Source organism: Bidens hawaiensis, unplaced genomic scaffold (assembly GCF_021521415.1).
Source record: "Bidens hawaiensis isolate Kalapana, Puna unplaced genomic scaffold, B.hawaiensis_p1.1 tig00039011_1, whole genome shotgun sequence".
In the NCBI taxonomy this organism is placed as follows: domain Eukaryota; kingdom Viridiplantae; phylum Streptophyta; class Magnoliopsida; order Asterales; family Asteraceae; genus Bidens; species Bidens hawaiensis.
The window spans coordinates 149263-168309 of NW_027496851.1; the positions used below are offsets into that span (position 1 = coordinate 149263).

At 36.6% G+C, this 19047-nt stretch overlaps 1 protein-coding gene across 1 annotated transcript; it reads right to left on the bottom strand.

The window, feature by feature from the left end:
* Positions 1-1118: 1118 nt before the first annotated feature.
* Positions 1119-7982, bottom strand: LOC143590834 (anaphase-promoting complex subunit 4-like). Its single transcript, XM_077071193.1, has 20 exons — positions 7872-7982; positions 7603-7677; positions 7418-7529; positions 7258-7349; positions 7096-7182; positions 6793-7029; positions 5818-5898; positions 5565-5686; positions 4514-4674; positions 3759-3859; positions 3611-3685; positions 3356-3535; positions 3179-3267; positions 2764-2862; positions 2508-2612; positions 2266-2404; positions 2007-2189; positions 1640-1786; positions 1470-1551; positions 1119-1377 (listed from the first exon to the last, which is right to left on the bottom strand). The coding sequence occupies exons 2-20, from the start codon at positions 7669-7671 to the stop codon at positions 1283-1285; spliced, it is 2256 nt and encodes a 751-aa protein (XP_076927308.1). The 5' UTR covers positions 7672-7677; positions 7872-7982; the 3' UTR covers positions 1119-1282.
* Positions 7983-19047: the final 11065 nt, after the last annotated feature.

Below are 19047 nucleotides of genomic sequence, written 5' to 3' on the forward strand. Positions count from 1 at the left end.
GAAATTTAAACAATATAGCCGTTAGGAACCGGTTCCAACGGCTATATAACCGTTTTAGACCGTTGGAACCGGTTTTTTAACTATAAATAGGTTATCTTCTTTCTATAAATAGCAAGGTTTGTTTGTGTACTTGTTAAACCACTCCCAAAACTATAAAACACACTCCAAACCACAATTAACCTTAAACCGACAACAAATGGCAACCAATGATGACGTTATGGTGATCGAAACAACAAGATGCCCCGATGTTTGGGTTCATTACGATTTGTGTTTTATGACCGACTCACATGAGTTGGCACGTTGCAAATATTGCTCGAAGTTTCTTAAAGCAGCGTCCAACTCGACATTACGAAAACATACGAATAAGTATTGTCGAGAGAAAAGAAGAATGGAAGCTAAAAAAACGGAAGTGGGAGAGTCGTCCGGCTCTACAACCCAAAAATAAGTATTCCCGGGTTAAAACGACGGACTTTGTTTTTTATGTTTTAGTTGTTATGTTTAGTATCGTTTATGTTTTAATAATGTTTGTAATAGTTATTTTTTAGAAAAGGGGTTTGCTAAAGGAGTAGTATTGTAGTTTGTTTTTGAGTTTGGTGGTGAAACAAGTAATGGAAACAACTTATATATAGGTTTGGCCCAAAAACCGGTTCCAACGGCTATATTACCGTTGGAACCGGTTCCAACGGCTAATTGGTGTCTAAAAAAACCGGTTCCAACGGCTATATTACAATTGGAACCGGTTCCAACGGCTGGTTTGACTTTTGTTTGACCCTTCAAAAAAACCCATCGGAACCGGTTATTCCGGGTACGAACCAAACCGGTTCCAATTAATAACCGGGTAGGAACCGGTTTGGGACCGGTACTGACATATAAATATTAGAACCGGGTACGATTTTCGGGTACAAAAATACCAAAACCGGGTATTGTTCCAACCGGGTTGGAACTGGAACCGGTTCCGGTTCCGGTTCGGTTCCACCGGTTAGGTTCCGGAACCGGTTTTTTTGTGCACGTCTAGCTAGTAGTGTACTGTTATAAAATATGTAATTGCTCCAAGAAATACAAGATTATATAAAGGACGAAAAAATAGTCTTACTAATCATATCAAGTTATCAATACCCGTTTGCTTATCCCTACAAGATACGTTTACTCCAAAAAAGACAGGTGACACGCAATTGTACCCTACCCTCAGTATATACACATTAAAGACGAGTAAATTAGTTGCTTGTCGAACAAAAAAGAAACAAAATACATAGTAAAAATAAAAGCAGACAACCTAGCGAAGTTAATCCGCGTCTGAGATTTCATCTTCGTCTTCGTCTAAGATATAAACTAGAGCACGCGTTCTCGTTGCAAAAACACAGGCAACACCTCTGGATGCTGAACATTTGATTATTAACAGAAGTCAAAAACATATCATATAGCAAAACTACATAATAAAAGATAAGACATTTGTAGAAAGAACTACTTACCGCTAACTGCTAGAGGTGCACTCACAGAGTGAGGAATTCCTCTTACTTTCAAACTATCCATTTGCAAGTACACAACAGACTCCTGATATAAGCATAATATCAAGATTTAGAAAGGGGAAGAAAGATGATTATTAAGTTGGTATTTATTATGTGGGACCCACAAAACAAACCTTAAGTTCACGCAATTTCCAAAGGCTTGAAGCATCTAAACTAGGTATAGATGCAAATGGAAGATCATCAGCTTGCACAATTGTCATACAAGCTTTTTCCAAGTTTTCAGAGGACGGGCCGTTTAATAGTAGAACAAGTTGACATTCCTGTTAGTGGCAAAATGTTAATAAAGTATTCATATCCCACAAAATCACAATATTGTCCTTCTTCACTAAGTTTCAAGTACTGATGAGCAATCATGGATTTTGTCAACAAGATTGCTCCTTTTTCTATCACCCACCAGGGTATTTTAGACATTTGACTAAAAGTCATAAACTTGTATTTTAGGATAATGTAAAGATGTAAGTTGGAGTGCAAGCAAAGTACCTTATATAGAGAAAGATCCACACAACAATAGCCATCAGGAACACATAACAACACAGCTTCTAGATCATTATTCATTAAACACCTTGTAACAACTATGCAATTTGCAAGATCTGATGAAGACTCATCCGGTAATATGAATGATATATAATCCACAAAATTCTGTTTTCTCTCATGCTCAGTGTCCTAAAACAATTAAAAGGATATATACTAATAATGATTGCTTTTGAGGGGCATAATCGTCAATAATTTAACAGCTTACCTTGTAATATGATATGGAAGTTGGAACAGTAAACAATGAAGATTTTGTAATCGATTCAATTGGAAACAATGGCAATAAGTTTTGGCAATGTATCTTTTTGGAAATCGTAGTGAAAGGCATCTGAAACGCCTCTTTAAAACTGAAACAATTAAGGTGTTTAATAAGTAACATAAAATAGGACAATATAAGAACACATAAAATACTTAGTTGGACTTCAGAAGTCAAAGTTACAGAAAGCATACCAAGATTCCATTTGTTGAAATTCGTTTGCAAACGTTCTTTGCAAGTAATCAAAATCTGTGAAACTGCCAAACTGAGCCAAATCTTGTACTCTATCCATCGTCTCCCTTGATGGGCAAAAAGGTAACTTCAGACGCATTGTTATTAAATGTATACAAAAAAGATAGAACAATATAAGCATGTTCTTAAGCAAAATCACATGTGGGTGAACTTTGACCAAAAATAACTGTAACTGAGTTTGTGGAATAAGTTACTTACAAGTCAACTTCAATACTATGGTCAACTTCAGTTGATTCAAGCAACCGCTTTACTGGATCTTGGTCATATAAATACTTCAAAAATAAAATAACCAGCTCACTGCCAAAACAGCATAAAATGCAGATATAATAAAATCTCTAAGATCATTACAAGGAACAGATTTAACCCTCCAACTTTCTTTTGCCCTTTTGAATTTATAAATGATATATATACTAAATATGATTTTATAAACTGTACTATGTTTAACTTGCTTGAAGAAATCAACTTTTGAAAACTGAATAACTTTCAGCAACGGCCAGCCTTTTTTGGCCCGTTTGACTTTTCGCTAAGTCTTTAATTTTGACCCATTAGAGATAAAATTCAACTCAAATCAGCCTTTTTTAGGTAAATTGCAACTTCTAACAAAACAACAAACCTATTGAACGCCAGAAGCTGGTGCTGGTCACTTGGTTCCGACATTAACATTTTCACACATTTGTGAATCCAATTGAAGAAATTTGAAAACTGCAAAATAAATAAATAAATATTAAACTGTTTTTACTTTATTATCATTACTCAAAGAAATGATGATCTTTTGAATTAAAACAATCACCTGTTGAACAGAAGAGGATAAAACCGTCATAAAGCGTTGGACTTGAACGAGAAACATTCCCGCCTTCTCGATTGCATTATTGATTAAATTCTGGTTTAAACCAACACTTTGATACCGTGACCGCCACTTAGAAAGTCCTCTCAGTTCCCCTAATCTAAATCCAATCATCTCTGCAGCAGGCTGAACACCAATACATTATTCTTCAAAACCAGAGTTGACTATAAACAGGTCAACTAACGTGTCAAATTAGATTACCTGTAGATGTTCAAGAACAATAACCTGAAGATCCTTTCCGGCCCCACAAACTGACTTTGATATCCGTTTAAGACCCTGGTCACCAATAACTTTTCATCAGCAAAAGTTTTGTATAAATAATATCTCAAACATTATATAAATTTCATACCGCTTCACCAAGAGAGTTAACTAAAAATTGGTGAACAGCTGGACTTGTGCGGGCCCCACCAATAAGGCTAAGAAACTCGTCTTGTGGGGTTGAATCCAATCCTACGGTTGATAAGTTGAAAAAGAAAAGTCAGAAATCATCATAATGTAACATTGATACATTTGTGTAGGTCTCTAAACGAACCGAACGTTAATGAACAGTTCAGCAGGAAGTTCGTTTATGTTCGTTCATTTTATAACCGAATGAACATGAACACATTTTTTTTTTCATTTAGTTAAACGAATGAACATGAACATATGCCTTGTTTGTTCACTTACATTCCTGAAAGGTCGTTTATATCTGTTCATTTATGTTCTCGTTTACGTTCATTTAAATATTCATGCACATTTATTATTAATGTTGATATAATATCAATTTGAATTTTATATTTAAAGAACTTTATTATGTATCTTGCTTACCTTTTAAATGTTGGATTTAACGATTATGGTATTTTAGACGGTATACATTAAGTTTTTACTACGAATTCATTTGCATTCGTTCATATATGTGTGTTTGTGTTTGATTATGTTCATTTGTGTATCTTCATGTTCGTGAACCGTTCGTTTAGAATACTAACAAACACGAACATGTTCATTTTCTTAATGAACGAACATGAACAAGAAAATCCATTTGTTTAAGCATTCATGTTTGTTCATTTGTTCGGTTTTTTTACAAGCCTACACTTGTGATTGATTCTTAAAGATTTTATTACGTACCATGATCATGAATGAGACTAGATAAAGAATCAAATTTGTCATGAAATGTGTGCATTGCATTGGACCATTGTTTAGACATGACAGATAACGAAGCTCGGATGACTTCTGTTAAATCTTCAATGTTTGAAGCATGTTGAGCAACTTGATGAAGCTCGTTTCTCCTGCAAAATTTAGGAATGACATACATATAGATTTTCAAAGTCATCTGATAATTGATGATTTTACTATTCACTAAAATTGTGTTCTTGAGTTTTATTTTTACGAATATAGAAGAAAAATTTTGATGTATTTCCAATCTTTGTTCAATTATGAATATACACTCGTTTAGATGACTAACAAAATTTAATGACCTATACTAGTATATAAAACTATGTACACATCATTATCAGGTAGCAACCCTTTGAACATTCAATTCACAGAAGCCGAGAACAAATACACAATAGAAGACTAATGCAAAGATTAACAATATCAAAATTAGTAGATGTGTTAAGATTAGTGAAATGTGTTAAAATTAGTTACATATATTTATGTACGTAATTATGATATAAAGCTCAAATAAGTTTGACTTTGACTCGTTAAAGTTCGACTAGAATTACCTCAGGCTGCTTACTAAAAGCTCCACTCATTAACAGCCATGAATATAAGTGTTTGTTTGGTTTATAAATTGCGAGGAAGCTTAGTTGTAGTATAAGCTACTTTCTCAATAACAGTTGTCAGATATTATGACAACTAAAGCATTTAATAGAGGGTAAAAATAAATAAGACTATTGGTAACCAACCTCTAGCCAAATATTGGACGAGACGGGTTTTATGGAACTGATTGACTGCTAGTCAGAGATCTTAAGTTCTTAACTACCCTTTTAACAATGACAAAATAAGAAAATTGTGTGGACCAAGATTTATAACATCTGATGACGACTCGATGAGAATAAGCATCTAGGTAAGTGTAACACTAAAAAACTCCAGAAAAGAAAACAATACTATGTTCATATGGAGTCGCAAAATAGAAAGTTCAGGAGCAGTCAAGTCTTAACATAAATAAAAAAATTACCTTTTATAGAATATTGAAGTGTCAAGTGTTAAGCAATGGAACCCATGCAAATCATTTTCTGGAACTTGAAGCTCACCAGAACATAATACTGTCAAATGACAAAGATCTTTGGATAACTTCACCTGAATGCACAACCAATTAAGAAAGTAAAACCACTACTCATTGAGATTGAAGATAATCATTTAGACTTGCTGCTTCTACTAATTATAAATGAAACTTATACAAAAGTTGTATTAAGTGATAAAGAATTTACCGTACAGATTGAAGCATTCAGCAATTTGCAGTTAACATGATTGTTTACAAGTGGACAACAAACTGAGAAGTCATGTATATCCTGCAATCCAACCAAAAAACAAATCATAAATCAAGATACAAACCCATAATAATCTTTTAAAGATCAAGTCTGCATTCTTTTCATCATTTCTTTTTTCCAATTTGTGAGGCATATTTGCTTGAAACGAGGAGAAAAAAATAACCAGGCTCACAAAATGAAGAAGATTGATAGGCGTGTAAAAGAACTGAGCGCGTTCATGTTCGTTTAACCTTAGCCAAACAAACAATCGAACACGAAAAATCAACTGAACAGGGTTTTCTTGTTCGTTTGTTAAGAAAATGAACATGTTCATGTCCATTCGTGAACATTATGATCAAACAGTTCACAAACGTAACTGACCTTAGATGAAGAAACATAACTAAGCTAAGACCAGATAAAAGTAATGTGAAGAACAATGTGTCGCGTCTAAAGAATTTTTGAAAGTAGACTATGGGGGTGTTTGGGAAAGCTTTTTAAATTGATTTTTTGCTTATTTGCTTTTTGAAAAGCAAAAGCAACTTTTGAAAAGCTTTATTTTGAAGCTTTTGGAGTTGCTTTACCAAACACCTTTTGCTTTTCAACAAACAAATAGCAAATAAGCAAGTTTTAGAAGCTCACTCAAACACCCCCTATGTTGTAATGGGCCAAAAAAAAATTTAATGAATATATTAGCAAATATAAACAAATGAGCTTAAACAAACATAAAATAACCAATATAAACGAACAAACGTAAATGCACGTAAACGAACAAACATAAATGAATTTAAACGACCGTAAACGAATCTTCACAAATGAGACATGTGCTCATGTTCGTTCATTTATCGAATAAACAAACTTTCTGCCTAGCAGTTCGCGAACTGTTTGCTGAACGTTTGATTCGTTTACAAGCCTAAAGACAGGAATATTAAAGCTTACAATTTTCCCAATCGGAAATATGCCAAATATATTAAAGCTTATGATTCCATCTTTATCTGCACTACACAAAATATTAAACCGCTGATGTGAAGAATTTGATAACTCTAGTGACAAATTTTCGCTTTCATCCATAAAACCAGTTTCTCCAGGCACGAGCCCAGGCATCCGAGGAGCTCTTGGGGCGGGACGAAAGAAACGAGAGGTTCGGTCTTCATATTTTGAAACAAAGTTGTCATCCTGAACAACACATGTAGAACGTTAATAACTTAATAATTAATGTTATTCAACTAGTGAAAATCATACTGTAAGTTCTTGGCCTCCATCATCCTCCCAGTTGAGACAAACAACAGCAACATTGTGAGATTTCATGCTTCTTAACAGCTTCCTATTCTGCTTACACAAAGTTTTAATCAACTTTTTTTTATCGTAAACGTTTATTATAAATACACAAAATAGGTCGCTCACTTCGACATCATGCAATGAAATAGTTCCATCTTGAAGGCCAATAGCTATTGCTTTACCATCTGGACGCCAACATAGAGACGTTATGCATTTTCCTGTAAAATGGTTAACATTTAGCAATGAGAAATGTAAAACAAGTGAAATGTAGGAATATAAAAGTGACCTGGAGAGATAGTCCATAGCCTCTGCCAATTAAAGCGATGCAACAATATCTTTGAGTCCTCTGTAACCATAGCCAGCAAATCTTTCTCTGGGTTCCATTCAGCTAATTTAATCTTCACAGAATAAATAATATTAGTATGATGTTTCTTTAGAATGGATTCATTTAAAAATAATTTAATTAGTGACCTGTGAAGGTAGTGGCTTGTCAAACTGAAGTTGAAATGGAAGAATCCTTGAAACATCATCTGTTTCCATATCCAACTGACAATAATGAAGTTATTATTATTATTATTATTTTGTGTGTACATGATATGCACAATGCTGGATCGTGAATAGAGTCATAGCCATGACCAAAACAGGGAGCTGCTAGCCTAACTTGATTGATTGATTGATTGAAGATGAACAAATAAAAACTAAGAACCCTAGCATAAGCATAAAACGAATGAGAGTCATACCGATCGATTCAAACCAAAAGTAATTGCAGATCGGTAACCCTAGCACTGTAACTGTCCACCTGATTTCAATGATTTTGATTTTCTGTTTGCGCGCTGCTGCAACTTTCTTTTGTGAATAACTAAAGGGTGTGTTTTTGGATTTGTTATTTATGTGAAAAATGACTTATGAATTTTTTAAAAAGAAGTTTTTCAAAAAAATGTGTGGACGTTGAGGAAAACCAAAATAACTAAGTATTATAGTAGTGAGAGGAACATCTCCAATAAAGTTATCACCCACATACAAGTTCTTAATCTGTTAGGCACAAAAAAACATACTTCAAATCTATATGCTACAATTTCTTCATAATCATATACAATAAGAATTAACTAACCTTGTCTGGTGGTCACTTGTCACCTCCAATGGATATTTCAGCACTGTCAATGCAATAAATTCATCAATGATAACATATAAACGAAATAATAAAAGCCATATAAATTAAAATATTTCCCAACCACCATAATCTAAACAGCATATTACTAAATAACAATCAACGTTTAAAGAATAAGATACTTGGCAGGTTACAAACATGTCTACACATCCGAAATCAGCCTAAATATACTCCAATTTAAGTTTCTTATTTCAAGTTCTAGTGGAACGACATGATTGAAATTGGTACCTTAACTGTTAACCACTTATTTAATTTCAATTATGCCACAATCTCTGATCCTACTACCACACTGAACATGCTACATATCAATTTCATTTTGTCTTACAGATTTTGATTTGAACTCGTAATTATAAACTCATGTTCTAAAATCACAAATCAATATCATGCTACAATGTATGTTTATTCTTATTAAATACAGCTAAAATATAAACATAGTGTAGAAGACAGGTAAGTAGCCAAAAAGGCTAATCGACTGAATTCGTAGCTCGCTGGCTCAATTTGCTTCTGGTTTCAATTGGTGTTAATGAGTTTTTGGTTTCATCATCAAATCACAGTGTAAGAAAAGTAATAGTGAAATTGATTCACCCACAACATTCTTTCTTCCAAGAAACCGACAATCAATCAAGATACATTAAAAAACAGAACAGATGGTAATCATTCGGTGGACATATAACAATCTAGCATACGGTATTTTAAAAAATAAAAATAAAAATAAAACCCTCAATTTCGAACTCAGCCAATTCTGAACGGATAAGTTTAAAGTTATTGAGTTGAATAGGCTATTGATAACGAAGGAAGAATGAGTATTGAACAGAGACGATGATGTTCTTACCTGACAGATAGAATCATGGGTAGAGGAGGTGCTAGGGCTTGCGATGACTGAGTTGGGGACTGTGGAGACGATGAACAAACGATTATTGAGAGCAATTAATTTTAACAATTCAAGGGGTATTATGACCTGTAAGGTTATCCGTTATCCGGGTTAAAACCGGCCTAAATCATCATTTACAAATAATTAAGCAATCTGGTTGTTTTACAAGAAAGATCTTAAAAGTTTCGTTTACATATATTATAGATACATGTCGTCAGCCCGGTATTTTAATGTAACATTTAAAATATATTTTCTGCCAATGCCTTGATTAATTTGTTTGATCGGTAGTTTTTTGGAAGATGGTAAATATTTACATGCATTGATGACAAATTTGATGTCTTAGGTCAGTGGAAGATAATTCGTTAAATTTTCCTATTCTTTCTTACTTTCCTACTATAGTGTAGGTCCCATGTTTGGATCTACAACACAACACCAGTTTACTTGAATCAACCTCTACACTAGCTAGCAGAAATCACTAGTGAGGATCAAGATCTCGGATCTTGTTTGATTATTATTATTTCCGAGAGGGAAGAGAGAATGGAGAGAGTTGAGAGAGTTTGAAATATGATAAGGATATGAAAATGACAAAAAGGTTGGTTGTGCATGAGATACACACACTATTTATAGTGTGTGTGCTCATACACTATGATTGTTTTATTAACGGCCCAATGGGCTCAAACATACATGGCTTCAGGCTCAAACATACAAAGAAACAAAGTCCGACTAGCTAACGTACATAAACAACAAAGTACAATCAAATACGAAAGACCAAGCATATGTTCCGTTAGCTTTCATCTTCAATCGGAATCGGACTCGTACTCAAACACTTCGTCGTGATCAAATGAAAATGACTGTTTTTCAACAAGAAGACGGACAAACTTGTTGAATTTCCCGGCGATAGCGTTGGTACAGTCCCTGAGCACATCTTCAACCATGCACAAGGGTGACATGTGAAGTTTTAGCAAGTCAGCCTTGTAGAATCCTGCCAGTTCATGTTCATCAAAGAAATTGAGTTTATGCGATCTTTCGCAATGAATGATGACCTCTCCGTGTGTGTTGTCGAACTCCCATGAAATGAAGTCATATAGAAAGTCATCATTGAAGGTCATACCATGAAAGATGGGCTCTCCATGATCATCTGACATCTTGTATCTTCGCCCCTTAGCCTTGTATGACCTACCCGTGTTCAGAGTAAAGTTTGGGTAGTCATCCCTCCATTCATGGCTCAAAAAAACACTTGAACCATCCTTCCACCGTGCTTTCCTCTTCGTCTCGACCCACCGTCTTTCTAAAATAATTCATGACCATAACGGAGAAGGTGTGCATGTCTGCATAAGAAAGATACGTCAAGTCGCTGTTGACTCGTCGGACAGCCCAACTTTTGTTGTCCTTGTGCCATCTTGTGTAGAGGATTGGAGCAGAGTCATGGTAGGGCTTTGATCTCTATCTGATGCTTCCAATTCTGCTCACACTATAGTATTTGATGCATTTTCAAGTCTTTCGTTGAGCAGGCTTGGTAGTTGGAGTGACAAGATGTTCTTGATCAACGGGTCCTTCGCTCACCTTTTCCTGAGTGTCCGGGTTAGGGGAGTAACTTATTCCATCATCGTTGTCATCTTTATTTTCTTCCATGACTTCTCGAACTGGCGAGCTGGTATCTGCAAAGAATAAACGTTAAAAATACAGGCAATTTCAGCCTCGATTGCAGCGTCAGTCTCGCGAGTTTTTCAGCCTCTCTTGGTGGCTCTGGTTCCTCCGCTTTATTTTCGGCATCACCATCACCACTGTCATCATTATTTACACCATCACCACCACGAGATTCATCAAAGCTATCATACTCGTGGTCATCGTCCTCATCATCCTCATTCTCATCATCATCATCGTTATCGTCTTCATCGTCGGTCTCATCATCATCGTCACCATTACCATCACCTCCGCCACCTCCTTGAGCTACAGGTTGTTGTTGGATAATAGGAACCATAGCAGTAGTAACAGGATCACTGACTTGCTCACATGTAGTAGGTACAACAAGTGGAGAACTTGTGGAACTGACCTGCCTAGTTGTGGTGGCAGTAGTAACCACAAGTTCAGTTCTTACTATGGTTCCAACAACCTTTGGAGGCTCATTTTCACTCACCTTCACACCAGAATCACCTTCACCTGCATCATTCCTGGTTTCACCACTGTATAGGAAACCATGTAGCTTTCCTTGGGCTCTGACCCTTTCGGCACCAGCGACTAGATTTGCAAGAGTTGTTCTTATTTCGTTGCTCTGGTCAGTCCTTAGCTCGTTTACATGTAGGATGCCCCGGAAAGTCTCCATCAGATGAGTCCTTAAATTATTCACATCTTCGTCGGTCAAGCACATTACCTCCATAAATGCAAGGTAGCAGTTGACTAACGACTCATTCACTTGGTTCTGATTATTGTTGAAATCCTGTTGATCTTCAATTTCTCCTTCTAGCTGCTCAATCATATTCCACAGCCTTATGCTCTCACCCATCGGCCTGTCCACGTCCCTAGAAGAATTGGACCCATTTTCCAACAACCCGACTCTTGAGGCCAGAAACTCAAAGTCTATCCATACTCGGTCAAGGGTAGAATCCAATTCCCTTCTAAAGTTGTTTGCAAAGTTTGAGGAGGATGGAAGATCAGATTATAACCCAGAGATTCTTGACTGAAGTCGCTCAATATCAATATGCTGCTCAGAGTTTCGCAAAGAGTTTTGGTTGATCAACTCTTGTTGATTGCTGACTCGCTGTTGTAGAGTTTGAATCCATTCACGCTGACTCACAATCAGAGCACTGTCTAGATCTCTCTGTTCTTACAGTTCAGCCACTCGTGTAGCTAGAGCATCGCGTTCTCTTGTCACTTCTTCATTAATTGATTGTTGATCTTTAACAAAACTGATCAACAAGAACTCACGTTTAGCTATGTTCTTCCTCTAGTGCTCTAATCCTATCAAGGATAGGGTCTCAATACACTGGTGACTTCTTCGACTTGCCACTTGAGATGGGAGTGGCAGCTATGATAGGGCTCTTTAGGGTTGAGGGTAGTGTGGTTGATATGGTTGATAGTGGTGTGGTTGGTATAGGCATGGTTAAGGTTAGGGTTTGGAAAAATATAGGTATGGCCAAGGGTAGGCTTGTAGGTTTGGTTGAGGTTGCTAAGGTAGATGTGGTTGTTTGTGGTTGGATGGATGACGTAAACGTAGAGGTCCAAAATGATGTTCTTATTATCGTTGAAGTGAATTGATAGGTGGGTGAGGTAACAGGTATGGTGGTCCTAGGTGGTGACAAGGTTTGGGCTAATGGTTCAGTCTCGGCTTGGGTAATCAAGGGTAGGTTTTCTAGGATTAATGGCAAGGGTTCGTCTAGTCTGCTAGGCGAGGTTTCAGGTGGTGTGATTGGTTCTTCCCAAAGGGTTTTAGTTTTTGACTTGGGTTTGGTATTAGTTTTGGTTTTGAGTATGAGTCTTGGTTGGGATTTGTATGGGGATTTTGATTTGGTTTTGGTTTGAGGTTTTGGTGAGGTTCTGGTTTGGGCCTTGGTAAACTTAATTTGTTTAGCTTTAAGGGCCTCTATGGTTTTGGCTAAAGTGGTGGGTGATCCTACATGTGGGTCAGCTATGGTAGTGGTTTGTGGTGTGGTTGTTTGTGCGACAAAGGTGTGGAGGCTAGGGATTCACTTGGCATAGCTGCAGTCAAAGGAAAACATACCTTTAAAATAGGCACTTTAGCATATGCAGACTTCTCGAAGTCCCTTTTCCGCTTTGAACGATTCAACGAACGCTCCAACTCTTCCTCCTCTGTGCCAGTGACAGCAGCAGGCTTCTTCGATGATTCACCGGCTTTTCTTTTTCCTTGTCGTGCTTTCTTTTTGACTTGTGCTTACCCTCCACATCTGTTTCTTGCTCAGCCTCAGTTGTTTCAGGCTCATCAGCATGCTCTTCATGTTCCTCTTCATCATCTCCACCTTCATCATCATGACCGTCATGGTCATCATCATCACCACTATCTCCTTCCTCCTCTTCTTAAGTCTCATCACTTTCTGGTTCGGTCTCTACAAATTGACTGAACTTCACCCCGGGCCCAAATCCTTTATATAGATACACACTCCTCTCCGTCGGCTCAACCGTAGCCTTAAATACAGATTGTCGTACCATTTTCACATGATGAGGCTCGGATGGTCCAACAATTTCCACTTCTTCATTAACTTCCTCAAAATACTCGGGTCTGGGAATGTTTGGGAGTAACTCATACAGAATGAGTTGAAAAAATCTGGGTTACATCATCCTTCTCTTCTTGGCAAGTACATTCATTTGCATGTACTTGAAAATAGTCTAGAGTAGTTGTACTTCTTCTTATGCGTCAAGCACAACATAAGTCCAACCCAATCAACATTGAGTTTGTCAAAACCTCCCTTCTGAGATGATAAACGGTTTGCAACAATGTGAAAAAGAAGCTTCCAATATGAGGGAAGATTCTTCTTTTCACATGTGCCCCATGTAGTTGTTGGGTTTTAACAAGATTATCAAAGTCATATAAACCCATTTATATGAAAAACGCAGCGGATGAAAAGTTTTAAATCTTATTAATTAGATTAATATAAAACCGATTTTATATATATATATAACCCAAGCCTTGGATCCATATACGAAACTACATACTATCAAAATAAACAACCATAGAGTGTTCATAGCATACTACCTTAAAGAGTTCAAGAAAAATAAAGGAGTTGAAGGTTGAATGGCTAGTCTTCAAGATAGAAGAACCTCAAGCTTGTATAACCACAAGCCACCAACAAACACACCCTTGATTTGCTAGGATTTTTACACTTGAAACTCCTTCTTTTTCCTCCTTAACCTTGGCTGAAAATATAGAGAAGAGAAGAGAGAGTTTACTTGCTTTCTTGTGTGTGTGAGAGAGAAAAATGGATACAACCAATGCACCACTCACTTGGCCAATGACCACACATGCATGTTCTTGAAAGAGCAATATAATAAATAGATGAGAGAGAAAGATTTTTCCCTCCCAAATATTCAAACTCTTTCATTTTATTACTTATGTTATATTTGTTACATATTATAAAAATGTAACATAACATAATGTAAGTAACATGCATCATGTTATTTAACCACCTTAAATAACATTTTAAAATATCTTCTCTCAAAATTTAAATTATCCATATAATTTATTTATTACACAAGTGCAAACATTTAGAAACTCATTTTCTAAATATCGTAAGTTTTAATATTTATTTGTTAAATCATATCTTAAAATAAATATCGTGGGTGTTTGTCTAGCTTTTTATTGGGTATGACCCGACTTGGATCATAACGTACTAGCCACATCAACTCTAATATGTGTCTTGGGCAGACTGATTCCAACAATCTCCCACTTGCACAAGATACATAGAAGATTGATGCAAATAGCAAATACCGCCTAACAACGGTTTACTACCCCGAATACCTATGACGAAATGCCATTCAATAACATCATCCCCTTCAAGTCCCTTACTTAAAAATGATTTAGGTGAATCTATCATTTATCCTTTTGCTCCATATGTCATGTCAAATCCAGAGACATAGAGTGATCATTCTTTGTTGATTTAACTTAGCAGGGCTTAGACATCTTACTCTCAAAGAATAAGAGTGATCATTCTTTGTTAATTTAACTTGGAAGGCCTTATAACCTGTCATGTTTCAGAGCAGCGAAGAACTAAGTCAAAGTATAATATTTGGTGAATATCAAGACCCAATATGTATCTCAGGTCGGAGGATACTATGATGTTCGCCTTTACTCAAATTTACTTATGATCAATCACAAAGATTCCATGTAGTAACATTTGAGGGCGAGTCAGTCTAATATTTATATCCCATAAATATCTATGAACCTTGGCAGCAAAACCCTTGCTCTATATTCATACCTTATGAATATCCACCAATCTAAGTTCATAATAGTCTTACCTTCATATTTTTTTCCACAAATATGAGCGATTACGGACATTTAGAATAATTAACTTATTCACGGATTTAAACATGCTAAAATGGAACATAACTCAAATGTCATAACCATAAACCATAATTATATGAATGAGTCAAAATAACAATTATTCCGATATCCAAATACAAATTAGATCAAATCCAATCACTAGAATATCGAAGTCCTAAGGCACAAGTATGACCTTCACGCTTTGGCCTTTCAAGGAGTTTCGTGAGTGGATCCGCAATGTTTTGATCAGTGTGAACTTTGCGAATACATATCTTTCCTTATTCAACTTCATCCCTTATGCAATTGAATCTCCGCTCAATGTGCCTCGTCTTTTGATGTGCACGGGGTTCCTTGATTTGAGCAATCGCACCCTTGTTGTCACAATATATCTCTAGCGGGTCCTGAATAGTACGGACTACCCCTAGGTCAGCAATGAACTTTCTTATCCACGCAGCTTCTTGAGCTGCCAATGAGGTGGCGATGTATTCAAATTCAGTGGTGGACAATGCAACGACATCTTTTTTCGCTCTTCCAAGAGATTTCCCCACCATTCATAACGGAAACATATCTCGATTGTGATCGAGGATCATCTCTATCAGTTTGGAAACTCGCATCCGTGTAACCCTTTACAACGAGTTCCTCCTCACCGGAACCATACATTAGATACATATCCTTAGTCCTTCTAAGGTATTTCAGTATACTCTTAATCGCCATCCAATGGCTACATCTCGGATTTTGTTGAAATCTACTTGTCATGCTCAAAGCGCATGACACATCCGGCCTAGTGCATATCATTGCATACATGATAGATCAATAGCTGAAGCGTATGGGATTCCTTTCATTTTCTCTTGCTCATCCTTTGATCTTGGACATTGAGTCGCACTCAATACCGTTCTTCTTTGAATAGGTACCAAACCTTTCTTAGAGTTTTCCATCTTGAACCTTTTCAAGATTTTATCGATGTATGCGCTTTGGTTTAAACCTATCAACCCCCTTGATCTATCCATATAGATCTTTATTCCCAAAATATAGGTGGCTTCACCAACATATTTGACGGAAAAACAACTCCCAAGGCAGGCTTTTACACCTTCCAAGGTTGGAATGTCATTTCCAAATAGAAGTATGCCATCAACATACAATACTAAGAATGTAATAATGCTCCCACTATATTTCTTATACACACAAGCCTCATCAGCATTCTTGATGAATCCAAGCTTCTTAACCTCTTCATCAAAACGGTGATTCCAACTCCTAGATGCTTGTTTCAATCCGTAGATTGATTTCTTTAACTTGCATACTTTATTAGGATGTTGTGGATCAACAAAACCTTCAGGCTGAACCATATAGACATCTTCCTCAAGATGTCCATTTATAAAAGCGGTTTTGACATCGATTTGCCAAATCTCATAGTCATAATATGCAGCTATGGCAAATAATATCCTAATAGACTTTAGCATTATCACCGACGAAAATGTCTCATCATAATCAACCCCTTGAGTTTGAGTAAAACCTTTTGCTACAAGTCTTGCTTTATAAGTGTCCAAGTTTCCATGCATATCGTTTTGGAATTAAGAGGTGGTACAACCAAATCCCAAACTTGGTTGTCATGCATGGATTGCATCTCAACGTTCATGACTTCAAGCCGTTTGTCACAATCAGATTGTGACATTGCATCATGGTATGTGGTGGGTGCATCTGAATCTACCACATAGCATCCATCCATGAAAAATCCATATCTTTCGGGTGGATTACTAATTCTACCAGATTTGCGAATGTTTTGTGTGTCTTGATCAACCATTTGATCATTCTCAACAACCTCTTGTTGATTGCTAGTATCAACCAAATGTGTATCGGCTTGTGAGTTCTCGATCCTCCTCGAGTTCCACCGTTCTACTAGTTCCTTCCATAAGGAACTTAGTTTCCAAGAACTCAGCATTTCGAGCAATAAACACCTTTTTCTCGGTTGGGCTGTAGAAATAATATCCCATAAAGTCTTTGGATATCCTACAAAGATACACTTAGTGGATCATCTTTCAAGTTTGTTTTGGGTGTTGTGCATAACATAAGCCTCACAGCCCCATACCTTCAAATATGATAATGATGGAACCCTTCCATGCCATATTTCAAAAGGTTCCTTGTCCACTTTCTTGGTTGGGACCATATTTAAAATACGGGCTGTCGAGAGCAATGCGAAACCCCAAAATGATAGAGGCAATATGCTTCTAGCCATCATAGATCGAATCATATCGAATAGAGTTCGATTCCTCCTTTCGGACACACCATTATGTTGTGGTGTTCCGGGTGGAGTGAGTTGTAAGATGATTCCACAACTCCTAAGATGATCTTGAAAAGCATCACTAAGGTATTCACCTCCTTTATCCGAATGAAGTACTATGATGGTTTTATTGAGTTGATTTTCTACTTCATTTTGGAAGACATTGAACATTTCAAAGGCTTCATCTTTGTGTCTAAACAAGTACACATACCCATAATGACTATAATCATCGATAAAGGTAATGAAGTATCTTTCACCATTCCTTGTCATTGCCTTAAAAGGACCACATACATCCGAATGTATGATACCTAATAAGTCTTTTGCCCTTTCATTAGTTCTACTAAAGGGTTCCTTGGTCATCTTTCCTTGTAAACAAGATTCACACTTATCAAATGAATCTTCATTTGATTCCAAAAGACCATTCTTTTGAAGTGTATGTATGCGATCTTTGTTTATGTGACCAAGGCAACAATGCCAAAGATAAGTCTTACTCAAATCCACTTTGAGTTTCTTGGTTCTTGATTGGTACAACTTGTTATCAAAGGATGTGTTATCATGAACTAATTCATAAATGCTATTAGATGGAATTACTTTAAAATAAAAGACATTATTCATGAAAACACAAATACCATTGTCCACAAACTTCAAATCATAACCATATTGTCTTAAAAGAGAAACAAAGATAATGTTCCTATTTAAACTAGGAGCATACAAAATGTTTATCAAAACAACTTTCAAACCATTTGGAAGCTTCAAAATATAGTCTCATTGGGCTTCGACATCAACCTTTGCTCCGTTGCCCATGAATAGACTTGTATCTCCTTTCTTGAAATGCTTATTTCTTTTGAACTCCTGCAACAAATTGCATATATGAGTTCACATCCGGTATCCAATACATATGTGTTAGAATAAAAAACATTAAGATCAATATGGATCATGAAAGTTGTACCCGAGGTTTGCCATGCATTCCTCTTGTCTTTCAACTCCTTGAGATAGGTTGGACAATTCCTCATCCAATGTCCTATCTCACCACATCCAAAGCACGGATCCTTTGTGCTAACCGTTAGCTTCTTCTCCTTTGGTTTGGGTGGTTCCTCTTTAGCAACCTTTGCCTTAGGTTTAAAATTACCCTTGACGTCTCCCTTACCTTTTGCAACCTTTGCCTTAGGTTTCGGGTGATGCCTCTACTTATTGGCACCTTCATTGATCGTGAGAACCGGTAAAACCTTTTTACTCATTCCCGCTTTAGCCGTTTTGAGCATTGCATGAAGCTCACCAATGCTCTTGTCCCACCCATTCATGTTATAGTTCATGAAAAAAGTCTCAAATCGCTTGGTTAGACCACTGAGTATCATATATGTGGCTAACTCTTTTGAGACGGGACAATTTAGCCGTTCAAGTCGATCATGTGGCTTTTCATCTTAAGCACATAAGATGAAACTGATTGGGTTTCTTCCATAACCATGCATGAAGCGCTCGAACCATTTCGACGCGTTCCACCCTAGCTTGAGTAAGGAACATTTCCTTAAGTTGGGTGATCATGCCATAGGCCTCATGATTTTTAAAATCCTTTTGAATTTCGGGAATCATAGTTCCCAACATGAGACAAG